General features: G+C 46.1%; 1 protein-coding gene across 2 annotated transcripts; it reads right to left on the bottom strand.

The window, feature by feature from the left end:
* Positions 1–1,018: 1,018 nt before the first annotated feature.
* Positions 1,019–18,682, bottom strand: CABLES2 (Cdk5 and Abl enzyme substrate 2). Of its 2 annotated transcripts, XM_075846248.1 has the most exons (10): positions 18,057–18,682; positions 12,515–12,586; positions 11,933–12,025; positions 11,736–11,813; positions 10,868–10,976; positions 9,439–9,595; positions 8,737–8,837; positions 8,396–8,502; positions 8,027–8,231; positions 1,019–6,902 (listed from the first exon to the last, which is right to left on the bottom strand). In XM_075846248.1, the coding sequence occupies exons 1-10, from the start codon at positions 18,479–18,481 to the stop codon at positions 6,762–6,764; spliced, it is 1,488 nt and encodes a 495-aa protein (XP_075702363.1). In that variant the 5' UTR covers positions 18,482–18,682; the 3' UTR covers positions 1,019–6,761. The 2 variants fall into 2 exon arrangements, with proteins under 2 accessions (XP_075702363.1, XP_075702364.1); XM_075846249.1 differs by lacking the exon at positions 12,515–12,586.
* Positions 18,683–23,728: the final 5,046 nt, after the last annotated feature.

Genomic DNA, 23,728 nt, shown 5'->3' with positions numbered 1-23,728 from the left:
AGACGCCTGCAAAAAAGTGCAGCCGTTTTTCATGGACTATAGAAAACCAGCTCCAAAAACGGCCAAGAAAAACACGAGTTGCTAAAAAAAATTCTGAAAATCAGGAGGTTTCCATTGAAAACAGCTCCGTATTTTCAGACTTTTTTTGCTGAGCGTGTGAACATACCCATAATAGGGTAATGTCTTATAGGGGCAGGTCCTGGATGATGTCGCCCATTTCAGGGCAGTAGCTCCGCATAGGCATCAGGAATACAGATTTAATGTTTTATGGCCTAGAAGGGACAGTGGACACATCCTCCCATGACATTACCAACAGGAGCTACAGGAGTCCCCTTCCTCAATCTCTTAAATACAATCTCAGGCAGTAGGGAGGTACAGGGCCCCTGTGCAGCTGTTGTGACTACTGCATAGACTGCGTGGTCACTGGTACAAACCAGGCAGATGAATATACAGAAGGCACAAAAGGGATTTCCTTATTAGACTATGGACCAGTGTTTTGCACTAGGAGACCCCCTTAAAACACCATCATAAATTACTAAATGTCCTATTTAGAGGTAATGGGGGGGGGGGGGTTTAATTGCATTACATGGGTTGCTATGTAAGGGTATGTGCACACGCAAAACCAAAAATGTCTGTAAATACGGAGCAGTTTTCAAGGGACAACCGCTCCTGATTTTCAGACGTTTTTTTAAGCCACTCGCATATTTTACGTCAATTTTTGGAGCGGCTTTTCTATAACATCAATGAAAAACAGCTCAGAAAACGGACATGCACTTTTTCACGGGCATCTTTATACGCGCCGTTTTTTTAAACGAGGCGTAAAAAAACAAAACGCCCTGTCGGAACAGAACACCGTATTTCTGAATGAAATCAATGGGCAGATGTTTGTAGGCGTTCTGCTTCCGTTTTATCAGGCGTTTTTCGAGGCATAATCGCCTCAAAATACGCCAGCACCTACCCTAACGCTTCATGTTCCCTGGCAGCACCAGTCCGTGACAATGAGGCAGGAGTCCGCAAATAAAAAGGAAACCAATCACTTTATTCACATCAAAGTTGTAATGTCACAAATGCATTGTCCATAGGAATACATTGGAATGAAATGACAGCGATGGGGCAGATTTATTAACACTTTCCGACCGTTAGACAGGACGACGCCAGACGCTGCATCAAATTTACCACAATGGTGAACGCTGTGCAATAAGTTTGGCGCCTCCTGCTAGAGGTGTTCGACACTTCTCCTTATACCACCCCAGGGCTGGCGTACTTTACACCAATATTAAATGTGGCGCATTTTACAATTTATATTAACCATGCCTTCTTTTCAAAACTGGCTGAAATACATAAAAAAAATTGGCGCATTTTGCTTTTAAATCTGCCCCACTGTGTTTTGAACTCATTTACTGCAGTTATATACGCATTAAAATGTCAACAAGTATCTCATTGGCATTAGACTGGACCCGTCGCCTACCCGGGTGCGGAGGCGGCTGTATAACAGGCAAAACGGATAACCTCGAACCATTATCTCCCAACGAGCTGAATACCGGATGCGCCAGGGGCAGGCCACGGGTCGCCTTTCACATACACGTAGAAAATCAGTCGCAAATTGGCAACAAGGAAGAAAAAAAAAACATTTACTCGATATCAAAAAATATCATGATTCTTATTTCACACAAAAAAAAAATAATCTACACACGCGCGGCCGACACGAATATGACAACGATACGATAAAAAGTCTACAGTAATATGCTCCGCCAACAACCTCCGCTAGAAATTACCTAGTTAGCGCCCGGCCGACCGCTCGGGAAGAGAAGACGCTCAATGCTTTATTGCAAGAGGTTGGGGAACAGTTGCTGATCGTTTTTCTCAACCATCAATCGTCCAGAAACAGAAATGAGGATTTCCGCCGTTGCACGGCGTTCACTGTGGCACGGTGTGGTCCGTGCAGGGATATTGGTACAGCTTATGCCATTTTAAGTATCAAGTTCGCAAAAGGTTAAATCCTAGCATAAAGATTAAAAAAAAACATAGAAAATTCCATGGCAGACGGAAAATGTAACTTAGTAACATTGACAAATATAAGTTAGAGGAATAAACGTACAGCTGTATGACACAAACAAATGTTCTATAGAGAAGAGTTCAGCTTAGATCTGGTCTGGCTGGATGCAGTACACCATTTCTACCACATGATGGCACTATTGCATCACCAAAAACATTCACCAATGGGGAGGGATTTACAAAGACTGCTGTTAATAGCTGGGGTGTTGGAGCTACAGCATCCAAAACTCAGTAGCAGCTTTCAAAAGGTAGATTAGAAACTAAAGCCAGAACCTGCTGACCATGGACAACTCATCCATTTTTTATTGGCAGACATTTTTATACATCTACCCCTACTGCGTCTCTATAATGGCAAATCTGTGAAGAGGCGGATTGTGTACCAGACTAAAAATAAAACAGAAGGCTATACTTGCTAGGCTACAAATATGAGGGACATAGCATAAGCCAGGCAAACATTACGCATGAATGCAGAAGGGTAGAGAAAGTTGTATACTATATCAGACAGAACTCCACTCCTTTGTATCAGCAGCTGCTACTATATATTATTACATTTAAAACCAAAAAAACGAATGAAAAAACAAGCCACAAGGTGGCGCTGTGAAAAGCTGTATTGAACTAGATCCACCAGTTGGTGGCAGCACCGAACACTCTGATTCCTCCACACAAGTAGAGGGCAGCATTTGACGAGTCAGGCTAGAGCTACACAGCGACTTCGGCCGCGCGGCATGACTAAAATGTGTGCAAATAGGCTGCGACTTGATATCGTGTGAATATTTTAGGTTGCAATTTGCATGTGATTTAGCATTTGCAACAACCAAAGGACCCCCCCCCCCAAAGAAAAATAAAGAACGCTGACGTATTGCAATTGAGTCGCGTTCACACTCCACTTACATTGAAGCCTGTGATAGAAAAGGCGCTTCCGGTGTCCGATAATATAAAATCTAGCAGATTTAGACTTTCCATGTCGTGGTCACAACACGTTGCAGTCATGTTATTAAATGTGGCCACATGGCGACCCACAAGTTGCCACAACCGTCGAAAGAAACCCAAACTTTTTGGATTTCTTGAAACGGTCAAGTAGTAATCTCGGCAACTTGCGGGTCGCAACGCAGCCACATTCATTTACATGACTGCGATCATGGGCCGACAAAAGTCGCCGTGTAGCCCTAGCCTTGGAGCGACCACAAGTATTAACTTACGTTGTCACAACGCGACCTTTGTGCCATGCGACCAAAGTCAACATGAGGCCCTCGCCTTACGAAACTTGCAGTTCGTCACCTCAGCGCAGATCTTTGGACATTTCAGTGGAAGAACAAAAATAAATCTCTATTTCGGTCAAGAAGCGACTTAGCGAAGAAAAGTGCGTGCAAATAAAATGCCACATTACATCAGATACGACTCATCACAGGGAGGATTTCACCAGCGCCGGGACTAGGAAGCCATTCTGCAGACTACGAGAACTAGAAACATTACTGTGCCATGGGGCGCTTTATGCCTCGTGCCTCAGTGACGTCATCAATCCTAAAAAAGTGACCGAATGATCCGAGGGGCTACTGGCTCACTTTTGGGCAGTCAGCGATCGCCCGCACGACTCTGTACATCCAGCACACATGTGCCTAAATAATTCTCTAATATAGAGGTTTCCTTCAAAACAAAACTTCTGTGTGCAGCCGTGCCCGCTCTATCATAAGGGGCCATCTCAGTGCTTATAAGGAGGAGTAGAGGATATAAAAAAAAAAAAATACACCTATGAGGGCATGCTGGGAGTTGTTGTTCCACAGCTGCTCAGACCTATGAATAAATCTATATCAAACTCTGGGATTATAATGAAGTGTCGCCGCCCTGCAGGCTGGATTTGGTAACAGCAGAATGAGGACACAGATCTAATGCTGACAGGTTATTCTGGAGGTGAACACATACACACGGTATTAATCGCTAGTCACCTGTAGGGGGCAGGTAGCACTTGTGTTAAATGTATATAACCCGACATCCTAACAAATACGCACACATCTATAAACAGGATTCGTAAATCTGCACCATGTACATCCACCGCTACGGCCATTCAATGTGGAAGAAACCACGGTGAGGTTTTTAGGTAGTAACATAGCCACTGTCAAATCCCCAATTTATTTAAAAAAACAAAAACAAAAAAAACCCTGTTATCGTGTATCCATCATCATGTACAGCATGTGCAGGCCGGGGCACGTTGTATATGTGATATATGTCCCTCCATATAGGAGGACAGGGACAGGTTTACCCACTTATTTCAGAATTACGGATCTACCACTCTAGGTTATCTATGGTTTTATATTCCTAGTTTTCAATACCTATGCTTGCTGTCGGTAAAAGGGAATATTTACATCCAGAGGCTGAAATCTCTTCTTGATCATATCCAGGTGACACAGGTGCAGGGCTTGTTACAGTGTATCAGAGTGAGGCCTGTATCTGTGCAGCGAGCCCCCCCGTCGTTACAATGGGACATTTGATCTCTGCCGTAAAACACAGTAAAGACCCTTCGCAGTAGGACAGGATCAGGACCAGATTTCAGACACTGCGACTGTCAGGACATGCTGGGAGTTGTAGCTTTGAACACTGTGCGTCACGATGTCTCCCCCAAATAATCCCCTCCTCTTGTGTCATCTTCTCAGGCTTCCTACTACCTTAACAAGAGGGACCTAAAACAAGCCTGTGAAGGATGGAGAGGCAGTCTCTTTGCAGCAGACAGAAAGCGCTCGTGTACAGCCCCATATTTAGTACCCAAGGCCCTGTATTACATACCCATAAGCACTCTGGGTACCACGGTATAGGACCTCTGAATCACTGTATTTTCTATTACATAGAATACCTCTAAAACATGATGTAATCCTGCAGGCCATGAAAACCTCTATAAAAAAACCAAACAAATTAGAGGTACAGTGTGAACCCATCTCCCCTCTGGGCTCCATATGACATGGCCATGTGCATGAGCTCTTAATGTGACCGCTGTTGTATTCATCACTCCGTATAATCACATGGTAGTCAACCAGGCTAAGTGGGAAGCGGTTGCTAGGAAACCTAAGAAACATTGTAACATCAACAATTCCATGTGACCAGCTCTCAGAGTTACACGACAAACCCCCCCCTCTGCTGTGCGTATATGAGCTGGCACCACCTCCTCATAGCACGGCTACTTCCAATGTCAGTAGATGACGGACGTACGTTCACAGTCTATAAATCAAATAAATCCTGGTACCAGATCAGGGTAAATTCAGGCACGTGTTTCTACGAATAACAGGACGCATATTTTTTATACGGTTTCTTTTTGGAATGAGACGTGGAAGCCGCAGACACGAAGAAAGAACCGGAGCTCTGGTTCCACATAGAAGATAATCACGGGAACAACGCTCCTTAGTTACCGACTACGTATAAGCTGCGGATTTGATTCTTAGCTCGTATACGGTTTAACGGACGCAAGGCGCTCCTCCTCCTAAAACCAGGCACCCCCCCCCCCCAAAGTCCTTGAGTCGTTAACTTCTATTCAGATGCTTCTTCGTTATTGAAAAAAGTTGGACAAGCAATATGGCCGCCCTTTTATCACTCAGCTTTTCAGACGCCGGAATGGCAAATTAACCCATATCCACAATGATACAGGAATGAATCCCTACATGTAAGGCCTCATGCACACGAGCATGGTGTTTCCTTACTGTATATAAATACGGTCCGTAGTGTATCTGTAATTACAGATCTGCAAAAAAACGGAGGCTACAAATGAAGTCACCAACATGTCCCAACCCCTTGAAAAGGTCACGATTGCTTAGGCGCCATTTTCTTGGAAAATCCCCTGCCGTCGCACAGCAACTCTTCTGTAGCGGTCCGCAATTTTGCGCGCGTCCATAGTCCACGCAGCAATTGCGGACGGGAATAGGACGTGGTCTATATTTTGCAGATCATTTCTGCTGCCCGGACACACATCCGGAAATATACAGAAAGGTGAACGTGGTAAATAGAAATTAAGGGGGATTCTTCCGTAATTACGGGTAAAAACTACGGTCGTGTGCATAGGGCCTAAACAGACAATTTGCCATTCAGGAGTCTGGGAAAGCTGGGTAATAACCCCCTATGGCAGCTCTGTAACATTGTCATATTTTATGAAGTTCCTGACATTAGAACTGGTTAATGGGAACAAGGTTTAGATTCGCATTAACATCTTCAATGCCAGAGTGATTTGTGAGACATTACAAAGGCACTGAAGGGTTAATTGTGCTGGTTTCTAATCCCTCTAGAGGATTTAAAGGAAAAAAAAAAAAAGCTCATATATCTATCCTTATACCATTCTCCGTCCTTACACCTCGTGTATAGGAAACAATTCCTACTCATCTCATTCACCCGGGTACATAGAAAAAAATAAATCTGAATATTCAGATTTAAATGGATTAAAAAAATAAAATAAATCTGTTCTGGTAAAGACGATCAATTCTACAATGTGCAACTATGCAAAGATCAGACGTGTATACCGGATCCGGACTCTTGTGCTTCTCCCATGGTGTAATGAATACACTGTAGTAACGTACAGGCGCTGAGCTCCGCTGCAGGGTGAGAACAGGCGCTCAGCTCCGCTGCAGGGTGAGAACAGGCGCTGAGCTCCGCGGACGTGTCCAAGAAAAGGCAGGAGATCCCGGACGGACGGCCGCATAGACCGCGCAATGGAGCCTCTGCCTGGATTTCTTCTACTGCTGCTTGGTCAAGCGCCGGTAATGAGGTAATACTTGGGCCTCCGGGAGGTAGAGTGCCAGCTCCATGGCCACCAGCACAGTCAGCTCAAATACAACCAGGTCCCGTCTGTTAGCGCGGAAACGTTCTTCTAATTTCTGGAATGTGGAGAGGAGATGGTTAGTGACACGGTTCACCCATCGCGAGGTGCATACATTCAAGAGCGACATGTGGGCCGATCCTGCAATCCAATAATGCACCTCTCCTGCTGATAAAACGTGGCCGAACAGAATATGTGGATAGGGCTTTATAACCTCTTTAAAGGGGTTCTCCACTTTGGACAATCCCTACTTGTTAGAAGGGTCCCTTGACAATAAGCAGAAGTATTAAAAATAGAAAAAATGGACCAAATATACAAGGCGCTGCGGCTTTAAAAAGGGTTTAATGAAGGCTACGCGTTTCGACGCAGGATATGAGTCTTCATCAGGCCTTAAAGGTTTATGGCTTGATGAAGATCCATATCCTGCGTCAAAACGCGTAGCCTTCATTAAACCATTTTTAAAGCGGCAGCGCCTTGTATATTTGGTCCATTTTTTATACTATATCTGGCCGTAAATTTCAGTTTACCAGTTGGACCTGGGCAGCAGCTGCATTTCTGAGTTCTCATCACTCCTTACACACACTCTGTGTCTGCCTAAGCACATCCTCAGTAGTGGATAATACTACATAGACTATTTTTTTGTTGCTCTTTCACCAGCGTTGTGCCTGCTTTGCACAACCCGTCCAGGTGAGCATATCCTATCTTTTCCTTGTTGCATTTACCCGTGGGTAATCTACACTATGTGGCGACGTGTTTCTTTCTTTTCTCCTTGTTTAGTAATTGACAATAAGCAGATCATACAGTGTCCCCCTATCGGGATCACCAGCGATCAGTTGTAATCTGTGGGGAAACCTGGCAGCCTGCATTAAATTTAACTGCAGCGCCACCATAGGAGAAATGAGGCATTGCACTGCTCTCATTCAGGTCACTGGGTTGTCCGTGTAATACAGGACAAGACCGGAGCTCCAGAGACTATATGTAACCGCTCTCCACACTGGTCAAGAGATGAGGATCCTGAACAGAGGACCCCTCTCTAAACTAGAGCACCCCTTTAAGGGATTTTACAGATGCGCTAACAAGAGGGTCAATGGTGTCCACCAAAGTGCCAATCAGAATATTGGCACAGAGCATGCCACGTATGCGCCTCCTATACACCACACCCCATGTGGCTGCTACACTTACATCTAGAAGATGCTTCAGCTCCGGCTTCTTAAAGTCGCTGCTGATTTTGGCGGCTAAGAGCACGCAGGCTCCGGCGCACAGTTTACGGTTCTGCTTGTTCACTTTTCCTTGCAGGACCAGCTTCTCGAAGTAAACATAGGACATGGCCACTGTGACCGGCTCCATGTTACTCTCCTTCGCCACGTTCCTCATTTCACGTTTCAAGCTGGTGATAGAAAAAGAAATAAAATGATAAAACAAGGGAAAAGACGGCAGCTTTCCAATGCGCGGATAATGATCAGTCATTTATATGGGGCCACACAGTCCACAAGGGACTACAGAAAATACAATCAGTCCCCGAGGAGCTTACAATCTAATCTGTCGCCTCACCTTCTGATCTTGCTCAGAGTCAGCTTTACATGAGGAAACTTCTCCTTAAACATCTCGTTCATGTCTTTTTTTAAGTCACCCGGCTTCACATATTCAATAACGGTGGTCTGGAAAACGGGGCATGAGTTTAGTACAGAGAGCTATGAGACACAGAACCACCGCCACGGTGTGCCAGAGACCGGTGTGCTTTATGGCATGTAGTAAAATCATCATTTCCTGGAATATTTGTATGTAATAATATAGTAGTGTGGTTCACACCACATATATGTATCATGCGGAGATCCTAATGTGCACCTGTGGTCACATGACCACGAAAATGGCAAGACATCACGCAAAATTACCATGTAAGAAGCAAAGATGAGGACACGCTTGTGTTTTCCACAGGGCCACTGAGGATCGTCCAGGATATCGGGATTGTATTCAATGTTGTCTGACTCGGTGCCTAAAATGAGAGATGTAAAGCATGGGGGACACCACAACACACAGATGTTCATCCAGTATATGATAGCGGACATGCACAAGGGAGAAAACAAAATCCCCGTACCCGGCAACTGATCATATTATATAAATACGAGCCCATATTGACCATATCTAGAGCATACCCACAAGGGTAGACCGTGGAGAAATGTTCATTGCTGGTCATGATTACCACAGCGGCTTGAATTCTAGAGTTCTCCAGATAGATACAGCTTTATTTATTTAGGATGCGAGTTTGGCTTATATATCACCGTGCCCACAGGCCAAAATAGTGCCCTTTAGGCATTGGTTTGTCTGGTATATTATGTAATCAACGGCACTTCTCAATGCAAGAGGATCTGCAAAAAATGTATTCCGCCTGGTTTCAATGGCAGAACCACACCACTCTCCCGGGAGGGGCAATATGTCCTCGGCAGACTGCAAGCAGCCGCTTCCCCTGCAGAAAAATACATAGAGAAGTGACAAAAACCGAACTAAAGGGAGGTTTACACGTGTCCCGGGAAGCAGTTGATAGAAAGGTTGTAACCAGCACGGCAGGCAGCATGGAGGGGACCAAAGCCACTTACCAAGGTCCGCTGCTAGGGACACTGGAGCAAACCGGGTGTTGGAGAAGTTCCGCTTGGAAATCTCTTGGGGCGCCTGCCGGACCGGTGCTGGCTGACTGTCTTCTTTTTGGCTGACTAGGGCATTTGTCGGATATAAAAACTTTGCATAAGAAACGACCTGTAAGAAAAACAAACGTAAACCTTAATGATAATCTGTATCTATGCGCGGTCCCCACATACACCGATAACCAGTATAAGCCTGTAACCCCATACACTTTATTCCAGTGCAGTCAGGACATACCGCTAGTGGCCAGGTTACCTTTTAGTAGGGGAAAGCTCATTATAGTCCACCAAAGATAAGCAGTGCCAGCTCTGTCCGACGGCCCATCAATCCTCCCTATTGCATTCTTAATGGGCGTTGTACAGAGGAGTGTATGACGCTGACCAATCAGTGACCAATCGGCGTCATACACTTCTCTCCATTCATTTAGTCAGCGCATAGTGACCCTGCGTTTTTCTCTATGTGATGTCTTATACTGACATTATTAACGTTACTGAAGTGTTTAGACAGTGAATAGACATTCCTTCCAGCCAGGACGTCATGTCTATTCACAATCCCAACACTTCGCTAACGTTTCTGTGGTACTTACAGCAGAGCAAAGCGTAATCTCACGAAATCACGCTTTAAATGACAGGTTACAGTGAGATTACGCTTGCTCTGCTGTAAGTACCACAGAAACGTTAGCGAAGTGTTGGGATTGTGAATAGACATCCCGTCCTGGCTGGAAGGAATGTCTAGTCACGGTCTAAACACTTCAGTAACGTTAATAATGTCAGTATAAGACATCACATAGAGAAAAACGCAGGGTCACTATGCGCTGACTAAATGAATGGAGAGAAGTGTATGACGCTGATTGGTCACTGATTGGTCAGCGTCATACACTCCTCTGTACAACGCCCGTTTGGTCATATAGTAAAAACACGCCCAGTTGGGCATTAAGAAACTCATTAGCATAAATCTAAAATCGCTCCTAACGTGGTAAAAATAGATCGTTTTTCGAAATAAAGAGCACTGCTGTCACCTACATTATAGCGCCGATCTCCTTATGTAGTAGACAGGGCACTTCTAATGTGGTGACAGAGACTCTTTAAAGGAAAAGTCCCTTAGGATTTGACCGATCCCCTAACCATGAGCGGATTTTGAGGGGTCCTACTGCTGGGAACTCAAGTAATCAGCTGTTATTGGTGGGAGAAGAAACGAAGCATGGGCCGTCCGTGGAGCGCCTCAGGAGCAAGTCTCTGGCTAACAGGGGGGGGGGGGGGGGTTGGGGTCTCAACCAGGTGGGCCGCTCTATTATAGACTATAAGGGGTGGTGCAAAGAAGACAGTTCCTTTAAGTCTATTACCAATCTTGATTACGGCATAAAGTAATCAATAATTTCATTCTTACCTCTCCCTCGGCCCCGAGTACCACACCTTCCATTCCAAACGTTTGGTCTGTGGTGGAGGAAGCCCCCCCAGATGGGTGCCGCTGCTTTGCCCCCTCCACTCGCAGATCACTGTGCAACAAAACGTAAAGCAGCAATTATAATCAGAGGAGACGACAGAGCGCAAGAAACCAAACCTTCCACATCCCCTACAACCGGCTGACACCAGAGAACTGTAGAGCTGCTGCAAAGTTCCCCACCTCCCAGGCTACCCCATTAGATTATCCCACCCTCCCTCTCTGTCCGCAGGACTCTGGATCCCCCTTCTTCCATGATGCACTACTCCTGTATGTAGCTCTATCCTGATTAACATCACCACATGAGTGGACAGGTCCCAATCTCCTTCAAAACCAGCACTCCTCTTCTGAAATACTCTGTGCTTCTGGGGGACTCTGCTCCTTACACTAAAGTAACTCAGCCATTTACCTTCTACTTGCCCCTATTCCCCTCCTCACAGTATGAGACTGCCCCTGTCACATACTGTCCTGTCCTCACCAACATCACAAGTGGACAGATCACTGATCAGCACCCTCTCTTGAAATCCTCTGTGCTGCATTCAAATCTTTTCTTTGCATGCAGGCATTTTATCCCTTCTCACACGACTGGTTTATTATTCAGAGCATGACTAATAATAGGGTTGCCCTTTTCCCTTTGATCTTCGTTGCTATCTGGAGCATTGCGCACGCCCATGACGTCAGAATGACGGCGCCGCTCCCTGCATTGCTCGTTATATCCGACAACTTCGTCTATGAGGATCATCACCACAATTCCACCATATAGTTAATGTCATAACAATTCTAAAAGAAAGAAACAAGGGCAGGAAGACGTCACCTCATCTGTAGACTCTCTCCATATGGAATAATGGAGAACGCGGCACACAGGGATCTCTTGGCGCAGATTAGGACAATTCTAGAAAAACAAGAGACGGTCCGGGTCACAGATAAGAGCAGCACCTCACAGGAATCATTCAGTACCAGCTTGGCACGTTGGGGGTTATCTATATACTTAAAGCTGCATATCGCACATACCTGCTGTTGCGGGTGTCATACTGCCTCATGCTTTTGATGAAGTGTGTCTTCCTTAAGACGGACTGTCGGGGGGAGTCAGGGACGAGCTTGGACCTGCAATGCAAGGACGACACAACCATGAGCTGCGTGGATGACCAGGTGAGGGTAACCGTTATAACAGGGAGAGTTAGTAGAGGAAAAAAAAGCATCCTGCGAGTAAGCGGAAGAGTAAATTAAGCCTTGTAAGATCAGTAAACAGCAGCTATTCCCCCATTGAATAGGGTATTGCATTAATTCTACAACTTAAAGTGAAACTCCAGGCAAAAAAAAAAAAAGTCTGCCGTTTTAAAGATTGGTGAATAAGCTGGTAACCGCTTGTCAGGCAGTGTTGTCATAATAAAGTCTGCTTCCTATGCAATATTCTTAGCAGCTCATGACAACACTGCCTGGCACTGATAAATCAAGATGATTCGAGGAGGGGAGGGGGGTGTTTAACTCTTAATGTTATTACCCGGAGCTTCCTTGTAATGAGTGAGGTGTTAGTATGCCCGGCTGCTGTGGAGTAACAGATGCATTAGTCGTGTTAGGCGGCTGGAGTAATACCTCTGCGCTGGTGTGAACACTGCTATATCCTCTAGGAACTCTAGGGAGCAGCGCTGAGACAGGTGACGTCGCCTGCAAGAGGGAGGCAATGATCAGAACAAGAGGCAACGCTCGGATGAATGGCGCAGAAACCAATGAGCCTACAGAGATGTAAGAATGTGACCCTGAAGCTTTGGAAGATAAATAGTATTCAGTCTCCCCAATACACGACAGTAAGTAGAAGACCTCCAGTTATGAGTGGTTCCCTAGTTGTATCTGTTCCTAGGAGAGCTGGGTGACTGTGATATTGCCAACATTACAGCTTACATAGGAGCTTTCCTTCAGTTCAGTACATCCAGCCTGCCTAGCGGTGCAGTGCTACGGGGCTGAAAAATCTAGTACTGCGTTACTGGGTAACTTGTCATTCGGGAGTCTAGAAAAGCTGGGTGACAACCCTATAGACGTGGTGGTGTTGGCCATGTTGCTTTTCACCCAGCTTTCCCAGAAACAGGAATACAGTTGCATCGAACATATTTTATTAAGAGACACTTACCAGCTTTGTTCTGTAGGTGGCGCTCTCATGAGATCATTAACAAAGAGTCAGTGAACTGGGGGAGCAAAATAAAGAAAAACAAACCTGTACTGGCGACAGGATCCCTTTAAATTCATGGGGTCCGGCTTACTGCAAGCTAAATCCTGTCAAACTAAACCTGTGCCATCCCGTGCCCGGAGATTTATCTGTTATATAAATGGCGATTGATTATACATTTACTCGGTTATAAACTACAAGGCGGGCGCTGGAGTTAGACGGGCGCTGGAGTTAGACGGGCGCAGTATGGTGGTATTAGGTCAGTGTGTGTATATATACATATATAAAAAACTGACATGTAACACTGAGTGCCAGGAGACTTTGTGCCAGCAACAAGACCAAGTATAGCTCTTGAGGTCTTGTAGTTCAGCAGAGAGGAGGGTGATGTCCATTATCGCAGTACAGGATTGATGCCGTGATCCGCACCATGTTCGCTGCCCTGTCACTGCTCTCAGTCTGGTTCTGTACAGTTACTACAAGTTCAGTCATTGTAAGTCAGAGTCATTCCAGGATCATTTACAACGTGTTCATGAGACTGCGCCAAGGATATCCAGAGCTCCAAATAACCCGAAACTAAATACAAGCCAAGACCATAACATGGATATATTTAGTTTCCTGATTCTGCTATGTTCACACGGAGTATTTTGGGGGAGGAATATCTGCCTCAAAGCTCCAAACGGAATTTTGAGGCAGATATTCCTCCCCCAAAATACTCCGTGTGAATAGCAATGATCGCGCCGTTTTTCGCCCGCGGCCATTGAGCGCCGCGGGCAGAAAACACGCTTTCTCCTGCCTCCCATTGAAGTCAATGGGAGGTCGGAGGCGGAAGCGCCCGAAGATAGGGCATGTCGCTTCTTTTTCCCGCGAGGCAGTTTTACTGCTCGCGGGAAAAAGACGCCGACGCCTCCCATTGAAATCAATGGGAGGCGTTCTCGGGGAGTTTCTGCCGAGTTTTGCGACGCGGTTTCCGCGTCAATAAACTCGGCAAAAGACCCCGTGTGAACATAGCCTTAAGATCATGCTTTCAGGAGAAAACCTGGAGTACGACACTCCTCAGAGGGAAAGACAAGGAGGCAGTACTATCTGTACCTACATCATGTACAGGGAGAGACAGGGAGGCAGTACTATCTGTACTTACATCATGTACAGGGAGAGACAGGGAGGCAGTACTATCTGTACCCATCGTGTACAGGGAGAGACAGGAAGGCAGTACTATCTGTACTTACATCATGTACAGGGAGAGACAGGGAGGCAGTACTATCTGTACTTACATCATGTACAGGGAGAGACAGGGAGGCAGTACTATCTGTACCTACATCATGTACAAGGAGAGACAGGAAGGCAGTACTATCTGTACCCATCGTGTACAGGGAGAGACAGGAAGGCAGTACTATCTGTACCTATCGTGTACAGGGAGAGACAGGAAGGCAGTACTATCTGTACCTATCGTGTACAGGGAGGCAGTACTATCTGTACCTATTACGTACAGGGAGGCAGTACTATCGGTACCTACATCATGTACAGGAAGAGACACGGAGAGAGCGGGTGGCAGTACTATCTATACCTACATCATTTACAGGGAGGCATTACTATCTTTTTGTAAATCTCTTACAGGAAGAAACAGGGAGGCAGTACTATCGGTACCTACATCATGTACAGGAAGAGACACGGAGAGAGAGGGTGGCAGTACTATCTATACCTACATCATTTACAGGGAGACAGTACTATATGTCCCTTTATTATCTTATAGGCCAAAGTATATACTGCTAGTAAGGTGAACACTGCCTCGCACTATATCCTGAGCACTGAGCTGGGGACCGCTTACGGTCACATGGGCTGATGCTCTGCAACTATTGAAAGTTCAATGGAAAAAATAAAATAAGTAAAGGTATTATTTATTATTCAGGAGGAGGGGGGGGGGTGAAGAGTTACCCCTGACTATCGCTCTCTATTGAAGTGAATGGACATTACAGTAACTCTCCCTGTGAACTCCCAGTCTGTAACACTCATTCACTTTAAGGCTGGATTCACACGAGGTCATTACGTCCATAATGGACGGACGTATTTCGGCCGGAAGTCCCGGACCGAACACAGTGCAGGGAGCCGGGCTCCTAGCATCATAGTTATGTACGATGCTAGGAGTCACTGCCTCGCTGCAGGACAACTGTCCCGTACTGTAATCATGTTTTCAGTACGGGACAGTAGTTCCACGGAGAGGCAGGGACTCCTAGCGACGTACATAACTATGATGCTAGGAGCCCGGCTCCCTGCACTGTGTTCGGTCCGGGACTTGCGGCCGAAATACGTCCGTCCATTACGGACGTAATGACCTCGTGTGAATCCAACCTAAGGCTGGAATCCGCATTTTAGGGTCTGTTTTACAGCTACGACTCCTGGACCAAACGTAGATCCCAGCCGGGTGTCAGACATAATACGGACCTCAAAACGATCTGCCGCTACCGCCTCACTGACAACAGGAAATCGGGCCCCTTGTTCTTGAGATTGATGGGGGCCCCAGTGGGGGATCTCGTGCCGCTGGGACCCCACAAATCCTGAGAACGGGGGTCCTGAAACACCAAGTCCTCCTCACTTCACCCTCTTGCAGTAATGAGGACAGTGAATAGAGTGGAGGACGAGCGTGCGCGCTGCCGCTCCATTCAATGTATATGAAACGGAAAGAAAGCCAAGCGCTATGCACCGTTCCTGCAATCGGTGGGGGTCCCAGCGATCAGACAATTATCACCTATTCTGTGGACAGGTGATAATTGTCGATTCTGCGGCCATTCAGCTTCAGTCCATCCCCAGCCAAGGACGAGATTAGGAGAATAACAAACCCCTGTTGTCATTTTTTTTTTTTTTTTAACTATATGTGGGGGAAATGTGAATGTGCAGAGTAACAAATGAGTGCCCCCCCCCCCTTCCTCCATTCATTACTAGGCGTAGTGTCCCTTTAATGCTCCTGTATAAGAATATAACACAAATGACGTCCCTGCAGCCGTAAGGGCTTGTTCAGGATTTAAAAAAACATAGCTGCTTTCTTCCAAAAACAGCGCCATACCTCTCCACTGGTTTTGTCTGATATCGCAGCTGAGCCATTCACTTCCACAGAACTAAGCTGTAATACCAGATACAACCTGTGGAGAGGTATGGCGCTGTTTTTGGAAGAAAGCAGCCATGTTTTTCCAATCCGGACTAGTGAATAGTAACAATACGGTCATCGTGGCAGATCTAAAATCCTCCAAATAGTGGACTGGCCGGTATGACACCATCTCTCCAGAGATCTGTGTCATGCTCCGCCCCCTCAGTATATGGATAATTTTAGGATCTGTATATTACATGGATTCCAAGCAGGAGAACCTTTCATACACAAAACACTTTGTCCTGACCCAAAATGTATACAACTCCCATACTGAGCCATGTCACGTGTACATCAGTACATATAGGAGGCTGCGTGCTGTTCTCCCGATACCGTGTGCCATGCCAGTCGGGATAATGGATCACAGATCAGATAGAGGTCTGCTGGCCAATCAAAGGGAGTATTCACACATGAAGATTTTGTCCTGTTTTTTTTTTTAGATTTTGTAGAAATTACAAATATCTAAAAAACAAACCTCCACAGATTCTCCTACACCCTCATATTACCAGAACTACCACCTCCCCAGTGAATCCGTCAGCTGGGCGCTGTTTATGGCAGCCTGTGTCTCCAGACCAGTTGCTGGGAAACGTTACATAAAAGGATCGGTGGTTGTGACATTCACTAGATGCCCTATTAGGGACAAGTATTACCGCACACGTTCTTATTTGATTGGCTGAGTAGGATTAAGTGGGAGAGGGATCACGTGGCCACATAACGGTCACCATTTTTTCTGTGGATGAAGCCACATGACACTTCTTAGCCAACCAAATGATAGGGACTTCGTACCTCACATATAGGGGGCGCTCTCTCTCAGTCCCTCTAACTTGTTTCTATTAGGGCAACCAGTAAATGTTGTAACACTATGGGCTCGTCCACACGTAACAGAATCGTCGCAGAGAATTTCTGCAGCCGTTCTGTTGAAAGCAGCGTCTTTCCCCTGCAGAAAAACGGCACCATTTCCTGCGTTTCTGACTGCAGGAAACGATGCGGATTTTGCTGCGTTTTTCACAATGTTGGGGGATGGCGACATCTCCTCTGAAAAACGCAACAATCCAGTCCACTTTCCGCAGCAGGTGTTGACACGCTCAAGTACGAAAAATACGCACCACAGGTCAGTTTCTGGACGGCCTTTTTACGCAGCGCGCGGATGAGATTTTTGAAGGGTAACTAAACGCTCGATGTACATCTGACGTGTCATAGTGACATGTCAGGAGGTTTGATTGGTGGGGGTCCGAGCACAGAGAGGTGGGGGACCAATCGCTAAAACTAAGTGGCAGAAGAGCTCGTGTGAGTCGCTTAGTTCCTGTTCGGCTTTTTACGGAAATCGGATGAATCGGAGTACAGGCTCATAGACTTTCTATTGAGCCCGTACTCCGATTTCCTGAAAAAGCCGGACACGAAGCGGCTGAGCGATCACATGAGCCCTTCTGCTGCTTAGTTTTAGAAATTGGTGGGGGTTTCACTGATTAGACCCCCACCAATCAAAGCTCCTGACATTTCACTATGACAAGTTTGTGTAACATTTAGTTACCCTTTAAGTCTCACCCACTTTGCCGCTAATGTATTCTGCTGCGGATTTAAAATACGCAGCGATCCCGTTACGTGTGGACGAGCCCAAAGAGATCAGTGTCTCCATGATAGGACAAGGAGGGGCTCATATACAGGGGTTCCATATCCTGTGATTGGACGCTGCAGTCACCTGACAATACATCGGTCTCATCAGACCCCATCCACATTGTCATGTGACATATAAGGTGATGAGTAAAGGTGGAATTCCCCTTTAAATTAGAAGGGGGTTCCCCAGGAGGAGTGTCAGGGGCGGGGCCTGGACTTCTCACCTCGGTTTCTCCACGCTGGGGCCGCTGCTGCCTTGGAGGAGTCCCAGGGAACAGGGCACAGTCCTGACAGCCGAGGCCGGGGTGCCGCTCTTATCCTGCCGCCCCACCTCCTCCGGCATGGGAGAATCCTGGCACAGAACAATCCGGGGTCCGTTAGTCGGACGTGGTGATGGGGTGAGCGGTGTCTGTAAGGCCGGTGGCGGTTCCAGCACCTCCCGGGACGGGGCAGGCTCCCATGTAGGCTGCGGTGCGTTACACAAGGGCCGGCCGTCCAGTGAGATGTTATTGAGGAAGAAGAGAGCGGCCTGCCTGCGCCGGGAGTCACTTCCCCGCTTCCTTCTGTGTGATACGTGGCCATGAGACAACTCTCCGGAACGGCCTCCGGGGCCTGTCACACCGGGGGAGCCGCAGGTCGCCGCGGCCATTCTTTAAGTGAGGTCCCGAACCGGGGAACGGCCAGTCTGCCGCCGTCCCGCCCACTTCTATACACCATTGGCTGGTGCCAGGGTAACGACAACAGACTCGTTTACTGATTGGAAGAGCGACTCGCCCATCACGTTCGTATAGAACTAGGCGGCGAGGTCACATGTCACCTGAGGATAAACGTCTGTGGATGTGATGACGTCAGTACTCCAGCTTCTAATTTATTCTAATTTATTCAATGCGTTGGGCGGGGCTGGCACCCGGAAGTTCCGCCTAGAACCGTTATGAGCTAAATGGAGTAGTCACCCATAGCCACAAAGCAGATCACTGCTGTAATTAGTAGAACCAAACCTATAAGACTGGTTGCTATGGGAAACCGTATTTTAATTTAAAGGATTTTTTTATAAATTAACTATACGTTCGTTGACTACATCCTGATGTACATGCGCAGATATTTTTTTAAAAAAAATGGTATTGGTGCCCACCAGCCATTCGTGAAAAAAAAACTTGTAGCTAAATGTTAACAATGTGACTGAAGTACTGTGCAATGTGACATCACGACCAGCAGCCATGTGACCGCACTGGAGCCATTGGGTGAGGCGGTCACATGACTAGGTCACTGTATTTAAAACCCCTTTAATATTTTGGCCATAGAGATAAAGGGTCTGACAGTTAATTTACAATCATATCAGCCACGTGAGAGCAGCCTAAGGCTATGTTCACACGCCAAAGTAAAAACGGCTGTAAAATACGGAGCTGTTTTCAAGGGAAAACCGACTCTGATTTTCAGCCGTTTTTAAAGCATCAAACTTTTTTTGGAGCTGTTTTTCTATTCACACAATGAAAAATGGCTCAAGAAGTGACGGCCGTGTAAAAAACCGCCACATCTGAGGGAAAAGCCGTTTTCCCATTGAAATCAATAGGCAGATGTTTGGAGGCGTTCAGCTTCCGTTTTTTGAGGCGTTTACTCCCTGAAAACACTGTGTGAACATACCCTAAGGGCCCACGCCCCCTACAAGCATTGCTACTAGAGAATAATACAGCTCCATACAGAGAATCTATATGGTGGCACAATGAGTGCCCGGGGTCTGTAATCAGTAATAGTACCACTGTACAGGCTGCGTGGACTGAGCTTTGACCTGGCCACGATGCCTAAATATGGTCGTAGATGGCACAATACACACTATTGGGTCATTGAAGGGCCGTACACTATAAGATACTCTATAAGATATATCCGCAATGATGGGAGACATAGCTGTTATAATGGACAGGGGGCGGAGCTTAGCTTACCGGGTCTCCCATTGCAGTCAGGCTTCTGCTGCAGCAAGCTGCCTCCCAGCCGGGCGCTGCTCATCTGATCTGAGGTCTGTGGAATGGAAGGGGTCCACAATGGATGATTTCCGGGACACAGATACTTATACAAATGTTGAAATAAAGAAATAACACCGGGATTAGAGAAGAGTGATCTGTCTTTATTAGTGTCCTATAATCGTTCATTACTGAAATAAAGTGAAATGGGACGTCATTAAATCATTCCCATAATATCAAATATATTTCGGTCAATACCTTACCTTGTATATACTAATCCGCTGTAATTACATAGTACTGCACTTCACTGCTCCAGGCACGAAGATTCAAGGTGACCTACTCAGGTTTACAAAGAGCCAGTTTGGTGAGAAGTAAATCATTATTCTTAACCCGTGATGACGCCCAATGTTCCAGACCACACCATTATATACCAAGTTATAACTTACATACAGAAATAATACATTACATTACTTATCCTGTACTGATCCTGAGTTACATCCTGTCTTATACTCCAGAGCTGCACTCACTATTCTGCTGGTGGAGTCACTGTGTACATACATTACATTACTTATCCTGTACTGATCCTGAGTTACATCCTGTATTATACTCCAGAGATGCACTCACTATTCTGCTGGTGGAGTCACTGTGTACATACATTACATTACTTATCTTGTACTGATCCTGAGTTACATCCTGTATTATACTCCAGAGCTGCACTCACTATTCTGCTGGTGGAGTCACTGTGTACATACATTACATTACTTATCCTGTACTGATCCTGAGTTACATCCTGTATTATACTCCAGAGCTGCACTCACTATTCTGCTGGTGGAGTCACTGTGTACATACATTACATTACTTATCCTGTACTCAGCCTGAGTTACATCCTGTATTATACTCCAGAGCTGCACTCACTATTCTGCTGGTGGTCACTGTGTACATACAATACATTACTTATCCTGTACGGATCCTGAGTTACATCCTGTATTATACTCCAGAGCTGCACTCACTATTCTGCTGGTGGAGTCACTGTGTACATACATTACATTACTTATCCTGTACTGATCCTGAGTTACATCCTGTATTATACTCCAGAGCTGCACTCACTATTCTGCTGGTGGAGTCACTGTGTACATACATTACATTACTTATACTGATCCAGAGTTACATCCTGTATTATACTCCAGAGCTGCACTCATTATTCTGCTGATGGAGTCACTGTGTACATACATTACTTATCCTGTACTGATCCTGAGTTACATCCTGTATTATACTCCAGAGCTGCACTCACTATTCTGCTGGTGGAGTCACTGTGTACATACATTACATTACTTATACTGATCCAGAGTTACATCCTGTATTATACTCCAGAGCTGCACTTACTATTCTGCTGGTGGTGTCACTGTGTACATACATTACATTACTTATCCTGTACTGATCCTGAGTTATATCCTGTATTATACTCCAGAGCTGCACTCACTATTCTGCTGGTGGAGTCACTGTGTACATACATTACTTATCCTGTACTGATCCTTAGGCATCATTTACACGAGCGTAATATACGCGCGTGCGACACGCGTGCTTTTCACGCGTGTCGTACGCACCTATATTACTCTATGGGGCAGTGCAGACAGTCCGTGAGTTTTGTGCAGCGTGAGTGCGCTGCGTAAAACTCACGACATGTTCTATATTTCAGCGTTTTTCGCGCATCACGCACCCATTGAAGTCAATGGGTGCGTGAAAACCACGCAGGTCGCACGGAAGCAATTCCGTGCGACCTGCGTGATTCGCGCAACAGCTGTCAAGCTCTGAATGTAAATAGAAAAGCACCACGTGCTTTTCTGTTTACAAACATCCAAACGGAGTGTCATAATGATGGCGACTGCACGAAAATCACGCAGCCGCGCATCATACACTGACGACACACGGAGCTGTTAAGTGCATTTTGCGCACGCAAAACGCTGCGTTTTTTGCGTGCGCAAAACGCACACGCTCGTGTAAATCAGGCCTTCGTTACATCCTGTATTATACTTCAGAGCTGCACTCACTATTCTGCTGGTGGAGTCACTGTGTGTATACATTACATTACTTATCCTGTACTGATCCTGAGTTACATCCTGTATTATACTTCAGAGCTGCACTCACTATTCTGCTGGTGGAGTCACTGTGTACATACATCACATTACTTATCCTGTACTGATCCTGAGTTACATCCTGTATTATACCCCAGAGCTGCACTCACTATTCTGCTGGTGGAGTCACTGTGTACATACATTACATTACTTATCCTGTACTGATCCTGAGTTACATCCTGTATTATACCCCAGAGCTGCACTCACTATTCTGCTGGTGGAGTCACTGTGTACATACATTATCCTGTCATGCTCCCTAGTTACATCCTGTATTATATATACTCCAGAGCTGTATTCACAATTCTGCATGCTGTGGAGCTTAAATCACCTAGTATTCCATGTTAGTTCGATGTCTGCACAGCGCTTGCACTGGTAATTTGCATTCTCGGTCGTGCTGTCAATATACAAGGGCAAGAAAAGCGCTTTTGGGAAGATGCCAATTTGCCCCCCATAACAGTGCCAAGCTACTGTCAGCTTCAGTGCCACTATAAGAGTGACAGCTCCAGTGTCTCCCATGGGTTTTGCCACAATGCCCCCACTCATAAATTACTATTTACTATACTGCCCCCAACTAATACCAGCAACAATGTCCCCCATGAAAATCATGACACAATATACTTACCGGCTCCTTAAAAGTTTAGTCACTGATATGCAGAGAGTTACAGGTAAGCAGCCACCAGGGGGCACTCACATGTCATTTCAGCTCCTGCACTGAGTCAGTGCAGGAAAGAGAATTGGGCTGCCATCCAGTGCTGGCACTACATTCTCTGCCTCAAAAGGATGTGGTTGACTTTTCAAAACCGCATCTCCCCATATGATCTCTGGTAGCGATGTGTGGGCGCCTGCTATATTGGTGGGCAGTGTGATGTGCCCCCCTAGGCAGGGGATATACCTGCCTCTCCCCCCTATGCCTTGTCATGACCCTATACAAGACTCCTATAGGAGATCAGATAATCCATGATACATTGTAGTCACCGGAACTTGGATATTTATTTATAAACATGAAATCACAAGATATTACAAAGTAACAGTCACAATGATTACGTTTCGGAGGATTAGTCACACATTATGTGCTGCTATAAAAGTATCATGGTCCTTATGGGGTGAAATGAGGAAGAACGGGGACTGATAAAAGGACGACCTAGTCCAAAAAAACAACTGCAGACCTTGGTCAACAAAGCTCCAGAGCTGAGGCTGCAATGATATAGGTCACTCCAGGAGAGGGCCGCTTATATAGGGAGGAAGAATCAGTCACATGAAAGGGGAAGTCCACCATGAATTATCTTCTGATAGGTCAAATAGGCCGGATCGGTGGGACAGAAGGGAGAAATTCATGACTTTACGCTGCCATTGATGCCTATTACAGTCACCAAAAATAAGTAAAGGTGGAATTCCCCACTAAGGGTATGTTCACACGAGGGCGTCCGATACGGCTGAAATTACGGGGATGTTTCAGCCTGAAAACATCCCCGTAATTTCAGCCGTACCGGCATGTGCAGGCGCTTGAACGCCGCGTCAATTACGGCCGTAATTAGCGCTGCTATTCATTGGAGTCAATGAATAACGGCTCCAATTACGCCCAAAGAAGTGACAGGTCACTTCTTTGACGCGGGCGTCTATTTACGCGCCGTCATTTGACAGCGGCGCGTAAATATACGCCTCGTGTGAACAGACAAACGTCTGCCCATTGCTTTCAATGGGCAGATGTTTGTCAGCGCTATTGAGGCGCTATTTTCGGACGTAATTCGGGGCAAAAACGCCCGAATTACGTCCGTAAATAGGCCGTGTGAACATACCCTAATGGTTAAG

The sequence above is a fragment of the Rhinoderma darwinii genome, chromosome 13 (genome assembly GCF_050947455.1).
Source record: "Rhinoderma darwinii isolate aRhiDar2 chromosome 13, aRhiDar2.hap1, whole genome shotgun sequence".
Taxonomy (NCBI): domain Eukaryota; kingdom Metazoa; phylum Chordata; class Amphibia; order Anura; family Rhinodermatidae; genus Rhinoderma; species Rhinoderma darwinii.
The sequence above is the reverse complement of the archived record's forward strand: the minus strand, read 5'-3'. Positions and strand labels throughout refer to the sequence as shown.